Source organism: Fistularia commersonii, chromosome 3 (genome assembly GCF_037954325.1).
Source record: "Fistularia commersonii isolate RoL2024-O1a breed Wild chromosome 3, RoL_Fcom_v1.0, whole genome shotgun sequence".
Classification (NCBI taxonomy): Eukaryota; Metazoa; Chordata; class Actinopteri; order Syngnathiformes; family Fistulariidae; genus Fistularia; species Fistularia commersonii.
The window spans coordinates 10,439,443-10,465,587 of NC_141286.1; the positions used below are offsets into that span (position 1 = coordinate 10,439,443).

A 26,145-nucleotide genomic window follows, 5' to 3' on the forward strand; every position below is an offset into this window, starting at 1 on the left:
AGTGTCCTTCAGGCTGGGGGGGTGGGATACTTTGGCGCTGTACGTGAGGTTCTCACAGATGGATGTTCGACGGGTTCCAAGGGTTCTCCTGGCAGTTCCCGCAGGAGCAGCTCCAAGCCGCAGCTGCAGATGTTTCTCATTTCCACTAAAGGACTTCAGATGATTTAAGTGGGGAGATTTTGGGGGGAAAAAAAGCGACTGGATGGAACAGGGAACCTTCTTCCCAAGAGGCCGTCAGGATTTATGGACAGACATCGATGAGTTTAAGATACCTCGACATACAGTGTTTCACCAGGAGAAAACCAGGCTCTATCGATTTTTTCCCAAGCATGGGTTCTACCTATGTGGAGCTTCCATGTTCTCCTGCCTGGACTCTATCTCAATGAAGCCTCCACGGTCTCCTACCTGGGTTCTACCTGCATTGGAGCTCCATGTCCTTCTATCTGGGTTCTCTCCAGGTTCTCCGTCATCCTCCAACAGTCCATAAGCAGTCATTGGTTGATTGAAGACTGTAAATCGTCCGAAGGCGTGAATGAGAGGGTGAACGGTTATACCTCTCTGTATGATTGACAGGTGATGATGGACCATGGGGAGGAAGACGAAGAATCTGGAGAATCCAGGCAGGAGAATATGGAGAGAACCCAAGTAGGAGAACTTCACCAAAGCACTGTCAGAAATCTCCCTTGAAATTTAATGGTGTGTGTATATGTGTGTGTGTGTGTGTGTGTGTGTGTGTGTGTGTGTGTGTGTGTGTGTGTGTGTGTGTGTGTTGGGGGGACTGCACCTTGCAACCTTGCGCACACACATAGACCCAGTTAGGTGGAATAATAATGTAATAATGGATTCATCCCATAATTTATGTGGAATGATTGGATTATGGAGCGATCTGATTGGTCCAAATGAGGGTCTAATGAGAGGGTGCTAATCAATTTAGACGATGTTCCAGGAAGTGTGTGTGTGTGTGTGTGTGGGGGGGGGGGGGTTGACAATGTATCCAACATATTTTTTTCCGCACACAGAAATGCACGTGCATACAAACAAACACACACACACACACACACACACACACACACACACACACACACACGTTTGTTTCCACATGTCTCCGTCACTGTATGCCTGCTACCTCTACAGCTCAGCTAATCTTGTGACCCCTTTTTAATCCAATGTGAGAAGAGCAGGATTAAAATTCAGTGACCTTGTATCTAAAAACTTCTCACTAGATGTTTTCAAAAGATCCATCTAGGAGTCGTGGCAGGTGGAATGCACGCACACACACACACACACACACACACACACACACACACACACTTGACAGGCTGCAGCAGGTCTTTTTCATTTACACAGATCAGCATTAATCCCCTGCCTGGTCAAACTGAGCAGCATTACTGCATTTCTAGGACTGTATAATCCGGGGGATGGAGTGTAGTACTTTGTGTACTTTGACTCCTCAAAACGAGTAGTTTGCCGCTTACCTTACAAGATGCCAAGTGTTGATGGACGTATAGGGTGAGTGTATAGGGTTTCTGCCATTTATCAGCCTCACAGTAGAGGAAGCACTACCTGGTACTTGGTCAGTACTTGTACTGCAGCTTCACCCTAATAGTTCTTTTTTCAAGAAACTGTTTTCCCTTTGACTAACTACTATAAGTAACACTTCCCCTGTGTTTCCTGGAGTTTGAACCAATCAAGGCTGAGCTTAGGCGAGAGGCGGGGCTTAACGTAGACCCATTACCTGTCAGTCATACAGAAACATCCAACCATTCACTTTCTCATTCACACCTTCAGAGTCTGCAATGGACCAGTGACTGTTTGAACTGTGGGAAGAAGGCGAAGGATCTGGAGAACCCAGGCAGCAGAACATGCAGAGAGTCCAGGGAGAGGAACATGGAGAACCCAGACAGGGTCGCTCAGCTGCTGAGGCAACGCGGCAGCAGAAGGTCAGGCGATTGATCCGCAGGGACGGAACCAGAGAACGTTCCACACAGAAAACGGCCCACAGCTCTTTATTCCTTATCAAAGACTCGTGTTCTGCTTTTATTTACAAGGTTCTACAGTGTTAGAACCAGACAGAGGGCGGTGCCGCTTCCGGCGCCAGGTTCAAACATGGCCGCCGCCCGGGGATTGGCCTGAGGTCGCCCCGAGGTCGTAGGGTCGGTTCCTCTCACAGGTTCTCCACCGAAGCTTAACAGGCCCTAGATGTGGATGAGGAGCAGCGGCCATGTTTCCACGCCAGCACCAAAACCACGCTACCCCCGTTGGCCGGTGGCCATTTTTGTTCAGCAACAGTTAATAGAAAATAACAATAAAAGTGGTGGCATCGATGTGGAGGTGAGATTGGCGTTGGGGGGGGGGATGATCACATGACCTACAGTGCATGTTGGTGTCTCCTAGCCCGCTCTTCGTTCTCAGTGGCAAATATGGGGATGAGGCTCTGGAACATTCGGACAGCCCTTCAGCACGACATCGTAGAACCTTTATAATCGGGTTGTTTCCGACGGCAACCGATGGGGAGGGGCCCATCCATCCAAACCTCTCTCAGATGGGGCTATCGGCGCCCTCCCGAGAGGCCCCACCCACCCAGGCCTCGCAGCACAGCTCGGTGTTGTCAAGAAATACTCGGTACTACCCTTGGGTACTCATTCAGAACTGGAGTCGATACTGCTACTCAGTACTTGGAAACTACCGTGGTATTGTTTGTTCGTATCGGGAAGTACTATCTCTTACATGTACGTGTACTTTCACCTCAGCAACTCAACCGTCCCCTCCAGGCATGTTGGGACATACCAAGACATTTGGAAAATACCATTATGTCTCATTTTGGAGGACAGGCCACAGGGTTGAAGTATGCTCAAAACTAAACATGGACTTAAAACTAAAAATGGACTACAACTTGCAACATCAGCTGCCACTGAAGTACCACTTCCTGTTTTCGTCCAAATCTGGGAACCCTAGTTTGGTCAAACCTAACTCCCCCTCTCCTTTTTATGTTGGGGAAAAAAACAGTCCTATAAAGTTGTTTGTTTTTAGCTAGCTGTTCAACATTTCCAAAGGGTTTTGCTTCCAAGCAGGTGCTCGGGCTAACCTTCTGCTACTCGGTCACAAGCGATGAGCATTTATTTTGTTATTTGGGTTGTCATATTTGGTGGTGACCCCCAACACTAGCCTATAACTATGTAATAACAATGTAATAACAGTGTAATAACATTACCTGCTATACCAGCAATTGAAACGAAGTCTTTGCTTTTCCCCTGTCGCCGAATGTTATCCACTGAGCTGCACCTGAAGGCCTGAGGGATCCCGATTTGTGCGGGGGGGCGCGGGGGGGGGGGGTCTTTTACACGTCACGTAAAAATAAAAATAAAAATAAAAATAATGCAATCAACACAAAGTTTGGGTTTACATGGTGAGACCGAACAGAAGAAAGCGACTTGGTACATTTGAACCCTCTCGGGAAAACGTCCCCCCCAACCCTTCCCCAACCTTCCCCGTCCACACGTGGGTGTGAGCGAGCCTCGCTGGCTCTATTCATTTTTTTTTTAAATATATTTCCACCTCGGGGAAATGGAAACGTCTCTTCCTCTCAGATCTTTGAATGGCGCCCTTTCAGCGGAAACTAAAGGCACTTCTCAGTCCTGAACGTTTGACCTGCAGTTGAACGGCTGGCTTGTCCTCCTCGTCCTCCTCGGTTTCAGATCGCTGTGGGTCCAAAAGAGAACGGAACAGAAAAAAAACTTGGCTGGAAGTTCAGCCAAGTCCAAGAGTTTGTCCTCCAATGACCTTCACCCCGCCTGCCTGCCTGGCGCTGCCTCTTTTCACCCCGGGGTTGGACTATAGGCGGCGCAGAAGGTCCCACGTGAAGGTCCAAACCAGCCAGGAGGTCCATCTGGTGTCCTCCTGGGATCAGGCCCACCCTGCAGGTGGAGGCCATTTTGTTTTCCCATTAACCGCCGACATTGTTGCCGTCTGTCACGCGGCTTCGTCCGCAATCCACATGTATGTGTGTGTGTGTGTGTGCGTGTGTGTGTGTGTGTGTGTGTGTGTGTGTGTGATAGCGGAGTCTACAGGCTGGTTTCCCTCAAAAACATGGTCCCGATGCTGTAGGAGACCTTCCTCATGGAGGCCGGGGGGGCGGAGCGAGAGCTGGTCAGGGAGGCGTGACTATGGGATGTCCCCGCCTCCAAGAAGTAGCACGTCCCGGGGATCTCCTTGGGGAAGTTATCTGGCAGCTCCAGGCGGGAGCGAGGGATGAAGGAGAAGGAGCGGTCGTCTTTTAGCAGCCTGTGGGGGGGTGAGGAAGGGAGGAGAAGGAAGTGGTAAGGAGGAGTAGAGGAGAAAAGGGAATGGAGGAGGAGGTGGATGGAAGTGGAGGATGACAAGGAAGGTAGGAGTGTTAGAGATGGAAGGGAGGAGAGGAGGAGAAGGAATGGAAGAAGGGGGGAGGAAGACAAAGGAAGGAGGAGGAGAAGAAAGGGGGAGGAATGGAGGAAGAGGAGGAGGAAGGAGGAAAAGAATGAAGGGGGAGAAAGAGGAGAATGAGGGTTTGTAAAGAGTGACAGCATCACTTCCTTATTACTGACCATACAAACCAGTTGTGTGTGTGTGTGCACATGTGTAAACATGTGTGTGTGTGTGTAGGCCATTTGGTGTAAAATGACAGGAACCCATTTGCACTCTTGATTAATTTGTATCCCTGTATTTAGGAGTGTGTGTATGCAGGAATCACACACACACACGCACGCACGCACACAGCAGACACATACTGTCTATCTTCAGAGGACACACACACCTATGATGCCTGTCTTCACAGAACGCACACACACGCACACAAATGATGTCTGTCTACAGACATCACAAACACACTCACACTCACACCCAAACACACTCTCCGTCTTCAGAGGACAGACAAACATACTCGCACACACACACACACATACACACACACACACACACACACACACACACACACAAATGATGTCTGTCTCCTGAGGATACACACAACCGACTCACACTCAAAGACACACTAATGATGTCTGCCTTAGGAGGACAAACACACACACACACACACACCACAAACACCCAAACACACACACAGACGCACCCGTCTGTTTTCAGAAGACACACACACGCACACAAATGATGTCTGTCTATACACCTACAGACAACACACACACCCAAACACACTCGCCGTCTTCAGAAGACAGACAAACATACTCGCACACACACACACACACACACACACACACACACACACACACACACACACACACACGCGCACACACACACACACACACACAAATGATGTCTGTCTCCTGAGGATACACACAACAGACTCACACTCAAAGACACACTAATGATGTCTGCCTTAGGAGGACAAACACACACACACACACACACACACACACACACACACCACAAACACACAAACACACACACACACACACACACACGTCTGTTTTCAGAAGACACACACACACACACACACACACACAAATGATGTCTGTCTATACACCTACAGACAACACACACATCCAAACACAATTTCCGTCTTCAGAGGACAGACAAACATACTCTCACACACATACACACACACACACACACACACACACACACACACACACACACACACACACACACACGCACACACACACACACATACACAAATGATGTCTGTCTCCTGAGGATACACACAACAGACTCACACTCAAAGACACATATATGATGTCTGGCTTAGGAGGACAACATACACACACACACACCACAAACACACAAACACACAAAAACACACACACGCACACGTCTGTTTTCGGAAGACACACACACACACACACACACACACACACCCAGTGAGGGCGGGTGAGGTGACTCACAGGTGTGTGGTGGGGCTGATATTGATGCACCTCGGCTGGCTGCCCGACTCGAACCTGCTGGCCAGGGTCACGTTGTTCCCAAACAGACAGTACCTGGGCATCTTCACGCCGACCACCCCCGCCAGCACCGAGCCCGTGTGGATCCCGATCCTCAGCTGGGGGCAAGAGCACAGGAGGAGTCACAGCCATTCGCGGCGAGGAGCGGGGCTTAACCCGGAAACTGTCAGTCACCCTGTCATGTAGTCACTCAGATATACCAAACCGCTGCTCTCTGCACTCTTCTTCTTCTTGTTCTTCTTCTTCTTTCGGCTTTTCCCGTCAGGGGTCGCCACAGCGAGTCAACTTTCTCCATCTAACCCTATTCTCTGTATCTTCCTCTCTCACTCCAACTACCTTCATATCCTCTCTCACTACGTCCATAAATCTTCTCTTTGGTCTTCCTCGAGACCTCCTGCCTGGCAGCTCCAATTCCAGCATCCGTCTACCAATATATTCACTATCTCTTATCTGTACATGACCGAACCATCTCAGTCTGGCTTCTCTGACCTTCTCTCCAAAACATCGAACATGTGCCGTCCCTCTGATAGACTCATTCCTGATCCTATCCATCCTGGTCACTCCCAAAGAGAACCTCAACATCTTCATCTCTGCAACCTCTAGTTCTGCCTGCTGTCTTTTGGTCATTGTAACAGTTTCTAGTCCAAACATCATCGCTGGTCTCACCACTGTCTTGTACACCTTTCCTTTTATTCTGGCTGAAAGTCTTCTATCACATAGTACCCCTGACACTTTTCTCCAGCCATTCCAACCTATAGGTGGTAAATCAACAGTTGCTTTGAATCAGCCGCTCACCTCACCACATGCAAACACACACACACATATGTGCACACATTGAACCACGTCCATGCATCGGGCCATGAAGCCGTGGGCCAGCAAAGGACTATCGTATCTCCTGAACTTAAAACAGTCGTTCCTCTGAAAAACCCTCAGAATTGATTAACTCTCTCACTCCCTCTCTCTTTCTCCCTTCCTCTCTCTCTCTCGCCTTCTCTTCTCGCACACGGCTCTCATGCTAGTTTGCGTAACGGCAGCAACGCTGGCCGGAGTTGAGAGCACTCGCCGAGCAACATTTATCAGGCTGAAGTGCTGAACATCTCCATAACTCTCCTCTGTGCAAACACAGGAGGGGGTGGAGGAGGTGTGTGTGTGTGTGGGGGGGGGGGGGGTAGACAAAGAGAGGACTAACAGGGGGTGCAAAAAGAAGAAGAAACACCTCCATGATGAAACGGGAGGGGTGAAGATGTTGGTGGGAAACCAACAGACAGAGCGATCCAGAAGGAGGGAGTGGTGGAGGGAAGAGGAGGGACGCAAAAATGCTGGGCAAGGCTTTTCTATTTTGAGACAAATGGACGACGTTAACGCGACGGCAGCCTCAAGTCCGTCAGCCTAGCGTCTGTCATCCGCCCCGACTACCATCGCCCCAAACGCTTATTCGTCTCCATCTTCGCCATCCTCCAAAACCCCAGCATGTGATAAGATAAAATGTTTATTGACCAACGGCCGGGGAGCGGGGAGGAAGTTGGGTCGTCGTAGCCGTTAGCCTAGGCCTAACAGAATTATGGGGCTATAAAAAAAAAAAAAAAACGAGAAAAAATCCAATTTAGGAAAAGGAAGTAGCTGAAGCAAACCGGAGAAACGATACTTATGTTAGCATTTGGAAGGGCCTCCGTGTCCTCTGCAGGAAGCCAGAGGGGGTGTTCTGGCAGCTTTCTCGCCACACGTCACCCGAGCAGACAGTACTCCTCCTGTGGTGTCGTGTGATTGGTCAGAAACATGGGGTGGGAGTGTAGTTCTCGCTCCGTTGGCGCAGAAGTTGTACAGTGACGGAGATTTGTGCGGATGAAAGGATAAACATCTACATGAGACATCGAGTGAAGCGGACAGAGAAAAGCTAATGGCTCTTGTAAAGTATTAGCCTGAATGTCATGCTCAGAGGAAAAGATCCATTGCAAAAGATGGCGACACCGTCCAAACAAATTGGCTAAGGCCAATGGAGTGGCGAGAAGAAGTAGATCCCGGCACTGTCCACCTCTAGAACCACCTTTCCTCTTGTTCTCGCTGCCTCCACTGGAGGAGCCTTAAGACTCATCAGCAGAGATACTGAATTAATTCCCTAAATTACTCTTAAGTTTATTGTTGTGCTAAGAGCTAGCCAGCTAGCCTTCAGCGAGGGAACCAAAACTCATCCCATGAAGGTCTTTCGCAGTCTGCCTCCTGAGGCAGACAAGTCTGAAGGCTTCTACTTCCAACAGAACCAGTGGAGAAGGCATCTTCCAGGTTTCCAATTTAGGAGCACCAGATGTATGCTTGAAGACCCCCCTCGAAAAAAAATCCAAAGTTGTTTTGTTTCGCTTGAACTCCCCCCTCGGGGGATCTGGTTTGTTGGACGTTGTTTGTTTAGCTGCTTCAGTCACGACGTGAAGGCCCGGTTTTTCCCGCACCGGCCACCACTGCTAGCAACGTTTGCTAACGAACATGAAGACCTGTTGCGGCGGAAAGGGAAAGGGACATCCTGCCGGGGGAGTATGCAAGGAGGTTATGGGCCCCGGCTTTAAGTCCTCAATACATTTCTGACATGGATGGCGACCTTGGGGTGTCAGAAATGTGCTGTTAGCAGTTAGCAGCTGTGTCCCTGGTTGTTTGTTGTTTCTCCAGTATTAACATCCCCTCTCCTGTTTTGACTCCCAAACGCAAAGGAATTCAAACTGGCCGACTCGAGGTTTGGGGTCATTTTCCCACATTTTCCGCACCAGCTGTTTGTATCTAGGTTATCATATGTTACTCATCCACTCGTCCAAACCTCTTGCATCTGACACCAAGACACCCAACCACTCATCCTCTCGTTCACATAGACTGTGGGAGGAGGGCAGACTACCTGGAGAAGACCCAGGCAGGAGAATATGGAGACGCCGCACAGAGAGAACCTCACCTTGATGGGTTTCCCATCGGGCGTCAGCACTTCCTCTGAGAGCTCCATCATCTTCAGAGCCATGTGGGCGATGGGCCGGGCGTGGCTCTCCACCTTCTTGTGGAGCCCCCCCGCCACACAGTAGGCATCTCCTATGGTCTCGATCTGCAGGAGAGGAGAGAGAGGGGGAAGGAGGGAATAAAAAAGTAAGAGGAGGAACATCAGACATCCACCTTTTCAAGCGCTGAAGACCAGAGAGAACCTTGGAGGGGAGAGAGAACCTTCATAGGAACCAGGAGAACATGGAGTCCAACCACACAGAAAGAACCCAAGCAGGAGAACAGGACTCCTATATAAACAATATGTATGTGTATATATAAATAAACACACACACACATGCACACACACACAGTTAGGCACAGAACTGTTTCGACAGTGACACATTCTTCATGATTTGGCCTCTGCATCCCACCACAGTGGATTTGAAATGAAACAACTACTTAAGAATTGAAGTATAGACTTTAAAATTTAATTCAAGGGGTTGAAAAATATATGATTAAACATGTAGGAATTGTAGCTATTTTCATACAAACGCTCCTGATTTCAGGGGCTCAAAAGAGATTGGACAAATAAAAATAACCCTAAGTAAATTGTTACTTTGCAATATTTTGTCGAGAATCCTTTGCAAGCAATGACCACCTGTAGTCTGGAACACAATGATGTTGCCAAACCCTGGATTTCCTCCTTTGTGATGCTTTGCCAGGCCTTTACTGTTGCTGACATCAGTTGTTGAGTGATTGCGGGTCTTTCTGCCTTTAGTTTGTCTTGAGCAGGTGAAATGTATGCTCGATTGGGTTGAGATCAGGTGATCTCAAAGCTTTAAAAAACTCCTTGGTTTCTTTTGCAGTATGTTTTGGATCATTGTCAGTCTGTACTGTGAAGCAACGTCCAATCAACTTTGCTGCATTTGGCTGAATCTGAGCAGAAAGTATATCCCAATACACCTCAGAATTCATCCGGCTGCTTCTGTCTTTTGTCACATCATCAATAAACACAAGTGACCCAGTGCCATTGGAAACCATGCATGTCCATGCCATCACACTGCTCCCACCATGTTTTACAGAAAATGTGGTATGCTTTAGATCATGAGCTGTTCCAATTCTTCTCCAGACTTTCTTCTTCCCATCATTCTGGTACAGGTGGATCTTAGTCTCATCTGTCCAAAGAATGCTGTTGCAGAACTGGGCTGGTTCTTCAAGTTTTTTTTTTGGGGGGGGCAAAATCAATTCTGGCCTTTCTATTTTTAGGGTGATTATTGGTTTGCACTTGTGGTGAATCCGATGTATTTACTCTCATGAGGTGTTCTCTTTATGGTAGACTTAGACACTGATACACCTACTTCCTGGAGAGTGCTCTTCACTTGAGTGGATGTTTTGAAGGGGGTTTTCTTCACCATGGAAAGGATTCTGTGATCATCCACCACTGTTGTCTTCCGTGGACGTCCAGGCCTTTTTGAGTTCCCAAGCTCACCAGCACACTCCTTCTTTCTCAGAATGTACCAAACAGTTGATTTGGACACTTCTAACATTTCTGCTTTCTCTCTGATGTATTTCCTCTACTTTTCAGACTCAGGATGGTCTGTTTCACCTCCATTGAGAGCTCCTTTGAGCGCATGTTGTGTGTTCACAGCAGCAGCTTCCAAATGCAAACACCACACCTGGAATCAACTTCAGGCTTTTAACTGCTTAATTGATGACAGGTTACCGGGAAAAGAGCCCATGCAGCCTTGTTTTTTTTTTTGCAGCCTTCTGAGTCAATAGTCCAATTACTTTTGGTCCCTTGAAAAAGAGGCGGCTATGTATTATAGAGCTGAAATTCCTAAACCCCTGCTCCAGTCTGATTGTGAACCCTCAAATTACAGCTGAGTCTGCACTTTAAGCCCATATTGTTTATATAATTGTATCCTGAATATATTTCGTAAACAGCTAAAATAACAAAATTTGTGTCACTGTCCAAATATTTCTGTGCCTAACTGTACATACACACAAAGAAACACATGTACATACACAAATACATATATATGTGTATATTTACATATACATAGTGACACACACATACATATACATATACATACATGTATACACACACTTATGTATGTATATTTACATATATGTACATTCACATATTTGAAACACACGTACATATACGCACATATATACACATATACAAATACATATATATTGTGGTACATATACATACATGTGTGTATCAATATATATTAATACACACACATACAAATACATACATATGGTGAAAACACACACACATACATATGTATGTGAATATATATACACTTTATATATGAAAAGGGACATCAATCAATAAAATTAGGAGGAGGTGGAGGAGGAGAAAGAGGAGAAGGAGGAGGGGGCTGCTGTTGTCATGGCAGTCGAGGTTCTTAGAGGACGAAGAAGAAGAAAAACGCAGTGCAAAGAAGGAGGCCGGGGAGACAAACTGCTCTCATTTAGGCGTTCCACTGGCCGAGTCACTCCGCCAGTAACCATGGCGACAGCGACACGCAGGTGGGCGCCTGAGTCTCCTCCCGTTGCTGCCTCCCGCCGCCTCCTCCTCACCTTGCAGCGCCAGGGGCCTAGGGAGCGTCCAGTGAGCCGGGGGGAGACGGCAGGAGGCGGGGGACCCACGCCGTCACAACAGATGTGGTGAAAGGGTGAGTCCGACTAGCAGGACTCGCCGTCTGTTACCATGGCGACACCGGTCTGCACGGATGTAAAGCGTGCTTCTTTTTTGTAGTACAATTGTTGTAGCTCACCAAAATAAATGTCCTCCATTTCATTCATTCATTCATTCATTCAGTCTATACACCATCTGACCTGCGTGGGGGGCTGCAGGGCGGCTGAGGCAATCCCAGCTGTCCCTGTGGCGGAAATTGGGGTTTAACCCAAATGGGACAGCCGTCAATCACGCTTCCAACCATTCACCCTCTCATTCTTTCACACCTTCTGACAATTTAAGAGTCTTCAATGAACCTGCTGACTGTACTTGAACCTGGAGGGAAACCATGCATGGAGACTCCACATAGCAGAACCTCAGTAGAAGATCATGGAGACTCTCGGCACAAGAACCATGGCGGAGAAAAATGGATGCGTATGTAACCTACAGCATACTTACTTTGTATACGTCCAGAATGCCGCACTGATAGTCAAAGCGGGTGTAGAGTTCGTTCAGCATGGAGATGACCTGCATGGGCGTGCACTGCGCGCACACGGCAGTGAATCCCACGATGTCCGAGAACAACATGGTGACATCGTCGAACTTGCGTGCCGGCACCGGCTGGCCCTGCCACAGCTTCTGGGCCACGTCGCCTGGGAATATGGAGTAGAGGAGGTCTACGGTCCTCCTCTTCTCCTCCTCCAGTGCCTGGTGAGTCCGCTCCAGGGTGGCCTGGGAGGAGAAGGGAGGACGAAGAGGTGTGATAAAGACATGTACGTGTTACTCTGTTGGATCTGTTTGCTGTTATTACTATTTCTGACCTGCTAGGAGGAGATGGAGTCAGAAGGGCACATTGGATTGGGTAAAGACAGGGCCGGTAACAAGAGGCCTGTGCCCCATCTTACACAGGTACATCTTACCTTAAGCTTGTCCATTCTCTTCTTGAGGCCGTCCTGCGCCTTGGCTTGCTCTCCCACCAGGATGACATCCCGCTTGGCGTCATGGATGGGGATGTCTGACAGGTGGAGGCCCCGGCCCATCAGCTCCTCCAGCTTGTCCACGCGTGGTGAGCCGAGGAACATCAGGGAGCAGGACTCGGGCACGTGGATCATCTGACCCTTCAGCTCCATCACCTGGGGAACGGACGATGAAAACGGGTGCGTGAAGTAAGCGATTCGTATTGACGCCAATGCAACACTGAGCTGCACTCAGGTTGGAAACCTGATGTCACATGATGTTCAGCTACTTCCACAGGATGTATCTGGATTACCAGGATGAACAGAACTAGCAGGTTACATATGGTCGAGGTCCCAAATTTGACTCTTTGGCAGTTGTACACCTATGAAAGATCACTTGTAGTAGGTAATTTGTCTCCTTCACTAAATGTGTTTTCCCCTAGAACGTCCAAAGTCCAACTTATGGTGAAGGAAAGTAGAATACTGACTTGAGTAGCTTTATGCTAGCAGATGTCTCCAGATGGACTACCTTGACTGATGAATAGGAACAAGGGGAGGAGTGACCTTTATCAACTTCTGACTTCTTTCGGCTGCTTCAGACTTTGTCTTTATTCAATCCGCCTGTACCCAGAAGTATCCTTTCTGGAATGTACAGGAGTTCCCCAAAGCACAGACGACTCCACAGTAGTTTCAGGTGGAATGAAAACACAGTACCAACACATCCTCAACAAAAACGTAAACACATGCAACTATGGCAACAGCAGATGGAGATGACTCACTGGGCTAAGTCGCACAAAGCATACCGACTCCCATCCCTAAAAATCCTGCACTAGCCACGTGTCCTTCCCAGATCAGACACATACTGTCGTCACGGCAAGGGCAGTCTCGCACACATACGCACAAACATGTGCGCACACACACACACACACACACACACACACACACACACACACACGTGTGCGCACACATCACTGGAACATCCTCGGGCCACAAACATACAAGGGGAGTTGCACTTCATGCCATATTGGAATTTGGCATCAGGCCCCGCAGAGGTGTCCTTTGCCCTTTAATTTCATTTTGTTCTCATCCATGACGCTAGCTACCCGTGGCGCCAACACGGCAGGAGAACGCAGAGGTTCTGCCCCACTCCCACTCCCACCCCCACCCCTGCCGCTGCTACTCCTCGTCTGGACAGGGGCCTGTTAACCAAGCAGATGTTAGATATTGGGACTCTTGTACTTTACAAGGTGCTGGCTGGCCCTGCAGGAGGCCCCTGAGGAGCAGCTCCTTGCTCCACAAAGTCCTCCCTCCTCTCCACACCTGTCCTACCCCTCTTTCCTTTTCCTCTCCTGCCTTCTGTACCCATCTTTCACCTCCACCTCTCCTCTATCACCCTCTCACTTCCTCCATAGTGTCAGATAGATTATTCCGCCAGCGAGCACACTGCAGCCCTGTTTTATTTATAGCACAAGGCTCTCCTAGATCTGCATAATACATGGTGCACACACATATATGCACGCACACGCACGCACGCACGCACACACACACTGCGCGCATTCCTCTTTACACAAGCGCATACATCCACGGGGAGCCATGCACGCTGACCTTTTTCCCGATGAAACGTCAACATAAATACAACATAAACATGAAAATAACCGCATGAACAGGAAGCCCTGAAACCTATGGGGTCCAATCACGACACACACACACACACACACACCGTTCAATAGCCACTTCATGCGTTAAGCGTGAAAATGAATATATATTTAAGGCGGTGTGCTGGATGAGCGTTTGTTGGCTGTACGTGAAGTGCTACACTCGGCAAGTTGTAGTACTCCAAAGTGCACGCGCAGTCCTCCAAAGTGAACGCATATGCATGCACACTGACAAACACACACATACACACACACACACACATTTACGCACAGCGGTGGGAGTAAGTTGAGAAAGATGAGTGGCTGTTTCCTGAGGTTGTGTCTGATGAAGAGGGAGGGCTCTACATGCCTGACATACTAACAGCCATCTCCATGGAGACCATGGACCATCAGCTTGGCCAGATACAGGAGGACCCCTTAGCCAGTTGCATTCCAACCTGGAAGTTTACGGCACATGGTTGGGTGGAACTTATGAAGTACTCATGAGCAGTACCAGCCTTCTCCAAACACACTCGTGCAGGCAGCGGCGTCTGGTTTACGTCCACCTGCAGGGACGGGGAGCTAGATTTGTTGGTGGCGCAGTGACCGCCACCCGGGGGTTATTAGCCCCACACTTTTACTTTGAAACATATGCATTATTCACAGGAAGGAAAGTATGAATAATTCTGCGGCATCTCGGTTTGACTCAGAGAGAGGTCTATCTCTTTAAGGGCCCGGCCTTTGAAAACAATGGGCGGAGCCTTCTGTCCGTCCTCTGTGGTAACTTTCTGCGCGCTCGCTAAGCGGTACCACTGGAAGTCTACGGGGGGCGGTTTGGCTCGAGCGCGACCTGCAAAGAAAAAGACGAGCGTGGCGTTGGTATAACCAGGGTTGGAATCGTCCTCCCCCGCCACCGCCATCTCTGTTACCATCTGAAATGGGACGACTAATTCTACACTGCCCTCTGGTGGATGTTACTATGGCAACATGAAGCACGCTGTGGGGGAGTATGTGGGAAGTGATGTTTGAAAAAGGAGTGACCGGCGTGGAGGAGACCCTCGTGCCCAAGCCGACATCCAAGGAGAGGCAGAGGGATACAGTTGCCACGGTGACATCCATATCCTTCGCAACCATGATTCAATCACACGACCTAATGTTAGTAAATGTTAGCCAAGCATTTCCAACCCGAGCTAAGAGTCTGACCAGCAACGGCTCTCTTCCCAGGCTGTGCAGCCAGTATTGTTTCCAGGCAACAAACTTTTTGTCAACAGCTAAACGTTAGCATAAAGTTGCTGGTTTTCTGCAATGCCTACCGACAGTAATTATCCATCAGGGTTGAGTGGTGTCCTCTGAGCAGCACTGACCAGCATGCCACTGCTACCACCATTGTTGCCTTCAAACACACCGTTTCCTTAAATGCACAAGTTTGCTAGCACAACTGCTTGCGTGGTGTGTTCAGGTGCTGTCAGCAACACTGCTCACTAGGGTCACTTTCAAGCGACACTTGAACACCTGACATCGTCGCAGGTTAAGGCATGATATCATAAGCCCCGCCCCCTCTCCCGCCATCGCATTGCTCCCATGTTACTACCTAGTGATTACACTTGTGCTTCCGTTTGTGTTTTGTTTCCCCGTCACAAAAGGTCTAATTACACAGGCGCCTCCTTCGCTCGCCCTCTCTGGCTTTGTTTCTCTGTCACTTCCATTCTCCTTCTTCGCTCTGCGTCACAAATTGGTGCACACACACACACACCCACACACACACACACTCACTCGTGGACACACACACACACATCTCTGGAGGCACTTGTGTTGGCCTACTTGGGCAGCTTGCTTTAACTCTCCCCTCCCTCTCCATCGTCACCGCAGCGAGGAAGAGGAGGTGAACGTACGAAGGGGGATGGAAGGTGAGGAGCCAGGTTTTTGGAAAAGGGGGCAGAACAAAGGAGAACGTGAGGAAAAAGAAGAAAAAAAGCGGATGCCTCATGTTGTGTTGCGTGCAAATCCTATACGAGACATTCCGTTTACGTAACCGCCGGTATGAAACATCTATCCAGTAGTCCTAGACCTCCAGAAAGGAACATCTTTTCCTCCGGTTTGGCACCCCAACCCAACAGCCACTTCCTGTTTGAACAATATCCACTTCCTGTTTGACACGGGAGGGCCCCTTCGCCTTCAGAGACACGTTCCTCCAGACGGGGAGCTACCTCTGACCATCACGGCCCTGAGGTGGTGGAGGTGCCACACCGCTGTCAGGTGGGGCTGGGGTTGTTATCTTTGCACAAATGACCGTATGCTAAACGGTGGAGATTCACGTGGTGGATGCCCTTGACGCCGCAGAGAGGAGGAGGAGGGCGTAGAGGGGAAAGCAGATGAAGAGAGGAAGGAGGTGGAGAAGGTGGAGCTAATGGATAGTCTTTTGTGAGCAGACGCTAGCATGTCAACAGACCGTCATTTGCATGAACAAGCAGCGAGCAGCGAGGAGTTAACTGCCTCTCTGTCTCTGTCACTCACACACACACAACACACACACACACACACACACACACACACACACACACACACACACACACACACACAAACACACACACACACACATGTGTTGATAAACAGGGACCAGCAATATTAGGACAAGCTGATGCTACACACTAACAATAGGGAGCTATCATGAAGAAACATACATGTGTGTGTGTGTGTCTCCGTTATGGCGTTTGAGAATGATGAGATTTATCTGCATTTCAGTGGAATGTTGTAATGTTGTTATTCCATTAAGCATCTGCTGGTGAACTTCATGTTCCCGCCAATGTTCTCCTGCCAGGGTTTTCTCCAGGTTCTCCATCTTCCTCCAACGACAGTACAGTACTTCCATGGGGAAATACTTTTACACTCTCTAGTTTTCAAGTATTTCAATGTCTACTCAAGTGATGAAACTGATTTGTTTACGTCTTTTGTTTGGGAGGAAATAAAAGCACAATGCTAATATGTTAATACACCAGGTATATTAGCATTTTGCTAATACGGTATGGTAATAACAGATTTAGCATCATTCCCTCACATTGTGTTCAGGGTGCCGGACAGTAGCTTCACGGCGACACAGCGACAGGTCTTAGGATCTTCTGACAGCACACAGCAGGAACAACTCACCCCGCCGCTGCCCCCCCCCACACACACACACACACACCTCCCACCCCCCACCCAACCAACCCCACTCTGCCCGTGGGCCGATCACACCTCGCACACGACCACGACAGGGATGGTAATTGACCTTTCCCACAGGACTGTTGACACCCGTCCAACGCCCCCTCAGGATGAAGACACCAAAAACCCACTACACACACACAAAAAAACACTCCAGAGTGCACGTGAGCACACACGTAAACCCACACAGCGCAGCACCAGGGGGATGTACTGTTTACGTTGGCCTGTTGCCTCCTCTCGCTGCCCTTTGTGGTGAAAATGTCAGCCCCCACCCCCGTTGTCTAGGAGATGCACTGTTTTCCTTCTCTTTCAGGTTCCCGGCTCACAATTTATGGGGGGGGGGGGGTCCTCGAGCACATCGTGCACCAAAGAACTTCAACCCGGAGGCACTGAGAGAACAGACCGGGTGGTTGTTTTTTGGTTGTTGCCATGACGACAAGGCAGCTGTTGCACACACATCCACCTGAATAAGAACACCCAGGGTGTTCTGTTCGGTCAGTCGTGGCCCTCTCTGGGGTGAGGGCGGGGCTTCACATGGACATGTCAACTGTCAATCAAATCAAAGGGCCACGTGTCGAGATGTCCAACCGTTCACTCCTGTGAACCTACCAACTAGTTTGGACTGCGGGAGAGAGAAGATGAACCTGGAGAACATGGATAGAAGCCAGGCAGGAGAAAATGGAGAGAACCCACTCTGACTCACAGAGCTCCACCATGAACATCTGAGACAGCTTCTGTTTTCAAGTCAACCGGGACCAGAATGTGGTAACAGTAGGGCACTAGAGCCTTCCGAATGCTCTGCAAGCTGGAGGTCGTAATGTGCGCCATGCATGCACACACACACACAGGATGACCCTGCTGTCGGGCCGATCAGTGTCCGACCTGTCGGCTCTGGTTCCATCAATAGATGAGGAGCATCACTGGAACACGTGACCCCCCTCATTGATCCAGACCTCCAGGTCCCCCACCACCATCACAAGGAGGACACCGGTGACAAGCGATGTCCAGGAAACATCTACCTGCCACAACTCTTTCTGCTGGGACTTCCCCTGGAGCTGGGAGATAAACGGCGGCGGTGTACCTTCTCCTTGGTTCCAGGCTGTGCGGCATCAGGCCGGGTCCTGATGGTGAAGGGCGAGGCGAGGCGGAGCAGGATCCCCCTGAAGGACGCCTCCATCCGCGGCGAGGTGATCTCAAAGCAGTCGTGGAACCAGAGGCTCCGGTGGGGCTCCAGGCGGGCCTGCCGCCGCAGACCTTCTCCAAGCTGCAGCAGCTCCATGCGCGGGCCCAGGACTAGGTGGAAGGGGAAGGCGCGGCAGAAGGTGGCCAGGCCGATGCGCAGGTCGCCAGGGTTGGCAGAGAGTGAGCGGGGGGGCCTCTCTGAGCACGCCGCCGCCGCCAAACACCGCTGCGTCTCCTGGATGTGGAAGGAGAGGCAGACCGCTGGTGCTGAGGTCGGGAAGGTGGTGGGTGGGGACGGCGAGGAGGAGCAGGGCGAGGCGGTGGGTGACGCCGTCGCCGAGCCGCCGTCGCTGCTCGCCGCATCCTCATTAGGCAACAAGGGAGTTAGGGGCGGGACTTCTTCCACCTCCACCTCGGAGTGGAAGATCCGCCTGGCGACGGCTCGGATGAGTCCGGGCATCACCAGCCCAACCACGGGGGCGGGGTTAAAGCAATGGAGGAGCAGCGCCCTCCCGCCGCCGCCGCCATCTCCTGGTCCTCCTAACTTCTCGGCTCTCCTCCTGCCGGCGTCCTCCTCGCGGGGGTCCTTGCACTGGAAGGACGGGCTCTCTGAGGAGGCTCGCCGCCCTGTGGAGGTGCGGATGTGTTCCAAGATGGCGTCAAAGCCGTTAAAGAAGTCCTGCAGGTTGCCGCCCACCGCTCGCAGCACGCGCTCATTCTCCTCAAAGCAGAGCCCAAAGAATTCCTCGCCAAAGTGCTCACGCAGCTCATAGAAGGGAACTCCTGAAGGAGGGGAGACGGAGAATGTCAAGGAACTAGCGAAGAACCGTTTTCTTCTGAGGAACCACATAGTGACCAACAACAATGATGCATTTGAACAGGAATACCAGAAGGGTTGCAAATGGGTAGAAGAAGAGGAATATTAAACAGGAAGAGGAAGAGGAAGAAAAGAGGAGGAGGAACAGGAAGAGGAAAACAGAAGAGGAAGAGGAATGGGAACTGGAAGAGGAAGAGGAAGCAAAGAGGAAGAGGAACACGAAGGGGAACTGGAAGAATAATGAACAGAAACAGAAATATCAAAAAGTGCACAGTAACAGGGAACAAAGAAGTAAGAAGAAGAGGAACAGGAAGAGGGAACAAAATAAATGCTCCAGAACTGTAATCAATAAAGGGGGTAAACAGATAAACAGGAAATGGAAGAAAACAGTTAGAATAAACAAAATCAAAGAGCAGGAAGTGGAAAGTGAACAGGGAGAGAGCCACTGAACGGGATCAGAGAGATGAACAAACAAGAGGAGCAGCAAACAGAAAATAGGAAGTGGGACAGGGATAGCAAACAGGGAGAGGAACTGAAAAAGTAAACAGGAAGTGGAATACTAAATGAACATGAAGAGAAACAGTGAATAGGAAGTGGAACGGAAACAGGAAGAGGAACCCAATCCCGCCTTACATTCTTTATACTTTGTCAAAACCAGCCCAAAGATGTTCTAAGTGTGTCTCCAGTGAACCCACTGTGTGCAGGAATCGGAGAACCTGAGCTTCTTCGTCTCCGTCCTGTATTCATCTTGTGTGTCCGACACTTATGTACGCGGCGGCGCCCGCTGTGGCTGAGGTCCGAGCTGCTGCCGCAGAGCGTCCTTTTATCGGCAGCTGGACTCTTAAGAGTTCCTCTGCTGCCGTTCAGGCCAATCCGAGAACCTTGTTAATGCCCAACAAATCACCCCGCTAACTGCTAACGTTTTAATTAGCTTTCAGTTTATTGTACCGAAGTAGTACTTCAAAAAATACACAGAAAGTACACACTCTCTACAACTGGTCCTAAATTCCGATTAGAAAATACTCCCGTGTACCCCCCGCCGACCCCAACAGGCGCCGTGCACACCCCCACCGCGGCATCCGCGAATGCTAAACTTCAGGGCTGCTTAGCTGGAAATGGAATATTTTGAAAGTACTAGTTCCTGGGGCAAGAGCTTGAATGGCGCCTTGGAAACACCAGACGAGCCCCTGCTGGACCGAATCCTCCGGCCCAGCTGGAGCCCGCAGCATTCCTGTGAGTACTTTGTAGTATTACTACAGCTGACTAGGAGGACAATTAGGTGCCGGCGATAGGTAGGGCTTTGCAACGAGGCAGAGTGGCAGGTTAGCCTGATAGCTAAATGTAGATTTTCACACACACGCGTCCTCCTCCGTACCTGACATGGCTGCCATGTACTGCAGGATCTGGACAACATCCTCCTCAGACCCGGAGCTCTCCAGGAAGGGGCAGCGCTCCTCCCCCTGGTCCGGCCGCCTTTCCTCGCCTCCCCCGTCCGGACCCCTGATGGGAAGAAGCCGACAGAACCAGGAGAACATCAGGATTCTAGCACACACACACACACACACACTTCAGAACTCCCAGCTTCAGGATTGTCAGCTTCGAAGCTGAAAACCCTCCGCCTGGACTCTGACAATTGTTCTGACAGTGATGGACGGAGAGACAGACCAGAGACGGGAGGCGTGTGTGTGTGTGTTTGTGTGTGTGTGTGTGTGTGTGTGTGTGAGCAGTGGCAGCTACCTTACCTGACCTCCTGCTGCCTGTAGAAGTGCAGAGTCCGCTGCAGAGCCTCCTGCACCATTTGGGTCTGCAAGAAGTTTAGGGACAGCTGAGTGTCTGCATTCATTCATTCATTCATTCATCCATCAATTATGCCACAGTCAAGGTCAAAGCCTGCTGCCATTGGCCGAGGGTTTCACCAAAGGCCGATCGATCAGTCCGATCAACTTTGGCTGGAAACGACCGACGAGACAGGTTTGGAAAAATAAAATCTGGTTCCTGTATTTTTTTTTTTCTTGATTGTAGTTTTCTTTAAATTGTAGTTTTCCTGCTCCACTTTTATTTCAAAATTCCTCACTAGCTAAATGGCATGTTAACTAATGACGGTTAATTGAACGGGTTAACCATGTTTATAGTTCTAAGGTTCCGGACATAAACTACTTTTCAGCACTTCGGACCACCGGATCCTGTCACAGGGCGCATGCGCGTTTGCACCCTGTCGCGGCCCGCCGTGTACGGTCGGCTGAACCCAAGGGTTGAAAACAAGCACATTAGCCCGCTTTTCCACGGACTATGATCCCCCCCTCACACACGCACAGAAATACACACGTGCACGCAGCGAGCACGCACTTGAATGTTTCTGCGTGGGCAAAAACAGGACGCGTTGTTTACCCGCGTCACTCTCCCCCTCCGTTTGTCTACTCATTGACAATAGCGTGTGTGCGTGCGTGCATGTGAGCGTGACTCCACACGCGGGCGCACATCAGACGCGAGAGCAAACACGTTGCGTGCGTGCACGCACGTCGTCGTCGTCGTCAAACCGCATTGTTGTACTCCGTGGCGTGTTTACTGTGCACTTTGCGCGGTGGCCGCACATGAGACGCACGCACACGGAGGACCGTGCGCGTCCATTGCTCCGACCCTGACGGGCGCGAGCATCCCGTGCACGTCAAGAGAACGAACTCTTTCTTTCTCCCTCTAGTTTTTCTTTTCCCAGGGCCGCCGTGTGTGTGCGTGTGCGTGTGTGTTTGCTCTGTCTCTTTGCTTTGGAGGGGAGTTTGGGGGACAAATCCCCAGAGATTCTTCTCCATGCGTGGGAATATCAACGTGCACGGGAGTGCGCCCCCATCACTTTCTATTCGCCATTAGCATGTGCAGCCACGGAAAAGTGATAAACATGTTATCACGACTCAATTATGACATCATTAATACAATGACGTTGAAGGTGACAGAAGGGGCGGAGCCAATCACAAGGGGGCGGGGTTTAAGCAGTGAGCTGTCAATCACACAGGCATCGCTACAACCCCGGAGAAACTCACACACTGGATGGCTAGCTTCTAATCATTTTAGACGATAGAGAAAAAAAAGCTCAGCTTCTTTCACTGCATCGCCATGGCAACCAGCGGGTCACACAGGTTACTCCATTCGGCCATTGCTTCACCTTTGCGGTGTACAGGACCTGACGTTTGTTAAAAGAACAGACACAAACAAATGCGCGCGCGCACACACACACACACACACACACACACGCACACACACACGAACAGGTATGTATTTAAATAATCTTAAAGTTCTTGGACAAACCGCTTGTTCTAACTGAAGGCGATGACGTTCCACTTTCCGTGGCTCACTGGTTGCACGCTACGTAGCACTACGCTAATGCTAAGAGGTGAGGAGGTGCATGTGATGTCATACTCAAAAAGCCCCATTGGGCGGCCGCAACACCAGTGGGTACGGCTAGCTAGCATAGGTGGGTGGGGGGGTTGCAATTCAGCCGATCCCACAGACTGGGATGTGGATAACAACAAACCTCCTAACCAATCAGAGTGAGATAAACGCAGGATGTAATAACGACAGAGAGAGCGGATTCCAGGTTTGAACCCTCTTTCCCCGCCCCCGGGTCCCCAGGAACCATGACAGTACTACTGCAGTAGAGCGAGTACAAGTCTGTGTACGCTATTAAATAAAAATTTGTGGATTAAATCTGTGTTTGCGTCTCCGGAGACACACCTTTTCGATTCAAAAAGATGATACTCGACGGTGTGAGAAACACACACACACACATAAACACAGGCACACAATATGGATTTTCAAGAATACAAACACACACTTTTCTCACTTTTCAGCTTTTGCACAGCTCGCACTTAGTAGCCTTTTGATCCATATTGCGGGTCACTAGGCTGATGAAAAGGAGAGGGAGAGAAAATGAGTGTTGTGTGTGTGTGTGTGTATGTGTGTGTGTGTTCATCTGGGTCAGCGTGAAGACAACAGCCATGGTGAGCGTGCTCTGTTCCATCAGTCACGGTCCACTGCGGTAACAAGCCACACTGGCGCCACACACAGTGTATTTGTGTGTGTGTGTTTATATGTGTGTTGAGTCCGTTGTGTCCACTGAGTGTGTGTGTGTGTGTGTGTGTGTGTGGGAGAACAACAGAGACAGCGTGAGTAAGAGAGTGACAGTGCAATTGAGTGTTTATTACATGACTTAATCGTGTAATAGCTGATTAATAAGCATTATTGAAGTGCACATCCATTATTATCTGGGTGAGAACAAGCATTTCGGGCTTGTTGTTGTTGTTGTTTTGTTTCCCATTGTCAACATCTGTCACCGACTGTGCTTCCAAACCGCATGGGTTTTCAATTACGATCACCTTTGAAATCTAAAAGATGAACTGTTAGAAATGTACTAAATCCTGGATAACCGCCCCACACCCAGAGTGTGAGTGTGTGTGTGTGTGTGTGTGTGGGGGGGGGGGGGGGGTCTGGGGGGTTGAGAGCCCACAGCCCCCCAACTTAATGCCCTGGTCTGCTGGATCTCTAGAGCAAAAGCAACCACTTGGACACGCTGAAGACCAGCTTTGCACGTTTATCACTTTCCAAACATAAATAAACCTGGAAACCCGCCAACTGATCCCAATCACTAATCAATACCTTCCCGATCACTCATCAGTTAACTAATGATTTCTTTTTTGTGAGCAGAGCAGCAACCCGAGGAAGAAAGACGCTGGAGAACCCCACGTTTCTGAAAAAACATGGCACACAAACACACACAGACACACGCACACACACACACCTCTAGATGCTCCTCAGCAGATGGGAGTTTGCTCAGTTGTCATGGAGACAAGTGCAGCCAACCTGGGGGTGGGGGTGGGGGGGCGTTGTGGAATTTTGAGACTTGGATAAACGCACGTCTGGCAGGGGGGTTCGACCAGAAAGACTTAAAATGGGAGTCGCGTCTTAACTCCACCTGGGGGAGCGGTATGGGGGGGCGAATGGAGCACCCCTTCTCACCCCAGCGCTCAGTTTACATTGATTTACCGTCTTTAAATCTTTTGTTTTTTTTCCTCTGAAGCTTCAATTTGTGTTTGGGGAGCAAGGGGGAGGGCACACGGGGGGGGGGGGGGGGGGGGGGGGGGTCATGACCTCTGACCTCCCTGAGGGCCTGAGAGCGGGAGAACCTTCTAAGCGATCCTCAGATTCACCTGGACAAGAATTCCACTTGCACGTACACATGTCCGACAAGCGCGTGCACGCATTTGCACACACACACACACACACACACTATCATTCTGCTCTCTCCTACACGTGTTGTAAAAGGGTAGAGACGTTGTCATCCCGCCGTGATGTACCGATGACGCCATCAAAGGTGACGAGGACAGCAATAGCGGCGGTAGACGCAAACACCGCGAAGTTTTGCAGATAGAACCGGAAGTGGACTCACGCACACGAAGACAGGGTGTGTGTGTGTGGGGGGGGGGGGGGGGGGTGTCGCCTACCGTGGGCGAGGTGAGCCTCCTCAGGCTCTCCCCCAGGGAGTCCAGGTTCACCCGCCGCCGCCGGGTGGCCCTCCGGTGTGGCGGCGGCTCGTCCGCGGGGCCGCGGCCGTTCCACAGCGCGGCGCAGGTCCGTGCCGGGGCAGGAGGGGAGGAGGAGGGGGGGGAGCAAGGCGGCAAAGGGGCAGCCCCGGCGGGGGGGGGCGCCGCCGCCGCCGCCGCTGCCGTCAACACCCCCGGGGCTTTCCAGCCCGCAGTCCGAACCCACCGAGCTGCTGAACGACTCAGACGAGATCTTACGAGATGACGCGGACATGGTGGAGGTGGAGGTGGGGGGGATGAGGGGGGTGGGGAAGGGGGGGGGCGCCGATGACAGCTGGGCTGAGGATGAAGATGGTATAGATGATGAGGATGGAGGTGATGAAGATGCTATGCTCAGTCTGGTTCCACGCGCATCTCCACGCCGGGGATTCATCAGATGAGCTGGTGGGCGGTGGGGGAGGGAGGGGGGGGGGGGTTCTGCGTAATTATGTATCCCGCGCTGCGTGCGAGGCGCGCGCGTGCTGTCGTGCACACGCGTGCAGGCGTCCAGGTGTGTCTAAGTGCATGTGTCTGAGGGGGGGGTACTAACGGCACGCAAAGTGTGTGTGTGTGTGTGTGTGTGTGTGTGTGTGTGTGTGTGGTGGGGGGTTTAAATGAACTCCCCCATTTTCATCCCCCTCCGTAAACTCCCAGGAAACTATACATCCCCCACGCGCGCACACACACACACACACACGCACACACTCTCTCTCTCTCTTTAGGGATGCGGGCGAGTGGAGGTCCCCCCTCGTCCTCCACCCTCCACGCAAAGCTGCTGTGGAGACGTGGTCCTCCGGTTCACCGGTGGTCGTCCATCCTCCTGGGGGGTCGGAGGGGGTTAGTCCGGCTGGTTAATCCCGGTAGACGTGAATAATCCGGTGTTCGGAATCCAAAGAATGCGGCGCCTCCCGGGATGCGTGCGGCGGCGGCGGGGGGGGGGGCGCAGAGGACCTCCACCTTGTCCGCGAAGGAACGAAATCCCCCCCCGCAAAAAAAAAAAAAAAAAAAAAAATACGCCAGATGCGCTCACAGCCCGCGCTCTTCCGTCCCCTCAGCCGTCCGTCCTCTGCGGCGGTGCGTCCGGTGTGTCCGTCGACGGGCCGTCCTTCCTCCCTTCCTCTTCCTCCCCCCTCCCCCGCCCCTTCATCCGCGTCCGCTGACGGCTTGGTGATCAGACGGAGCGCGCACGAGAAGCGTCGGGCGGGCGGCTGTGCACACGC

The 26,145-nt window shown here is 50.7% G+C and overlaps 1 protein-coding gene across 1 annotated transcript; it reads right to left on the reverse strand.

The window, feature by feature from the left end:
- Positions 1 to 1,990: 1,990 nt before the first annotated feature.
- Positions 1,991 to 25,177, reverse strand: gucy1a2 (guanylate cyclase 1, soluble, alpha 2). Its single transcript, XM_086143630.1, is given in 10 exon segments — positions 1,991 to 4,281; positions 5,871 to 6,025; positions 8,860 to 9,003; positions 12,028 to 12,300; positions 12,489 to 12,701; positions 18,438 to 19,321; positions 20,731 to 20,855; positions 21,098 to 21,159; positions 24,848 to 25,003; positions 25,005 to 25,177. Coding segments are annotated over 10 exon segments (2,388 nt in total). The 5' UTR covers positions 25,161 to 25,177; the 3' UTR covers positions 1,991 to 4,061.
- Between the last annotated feature and the right edge of the window lie 968 nt (positions 25,178 to 26,145).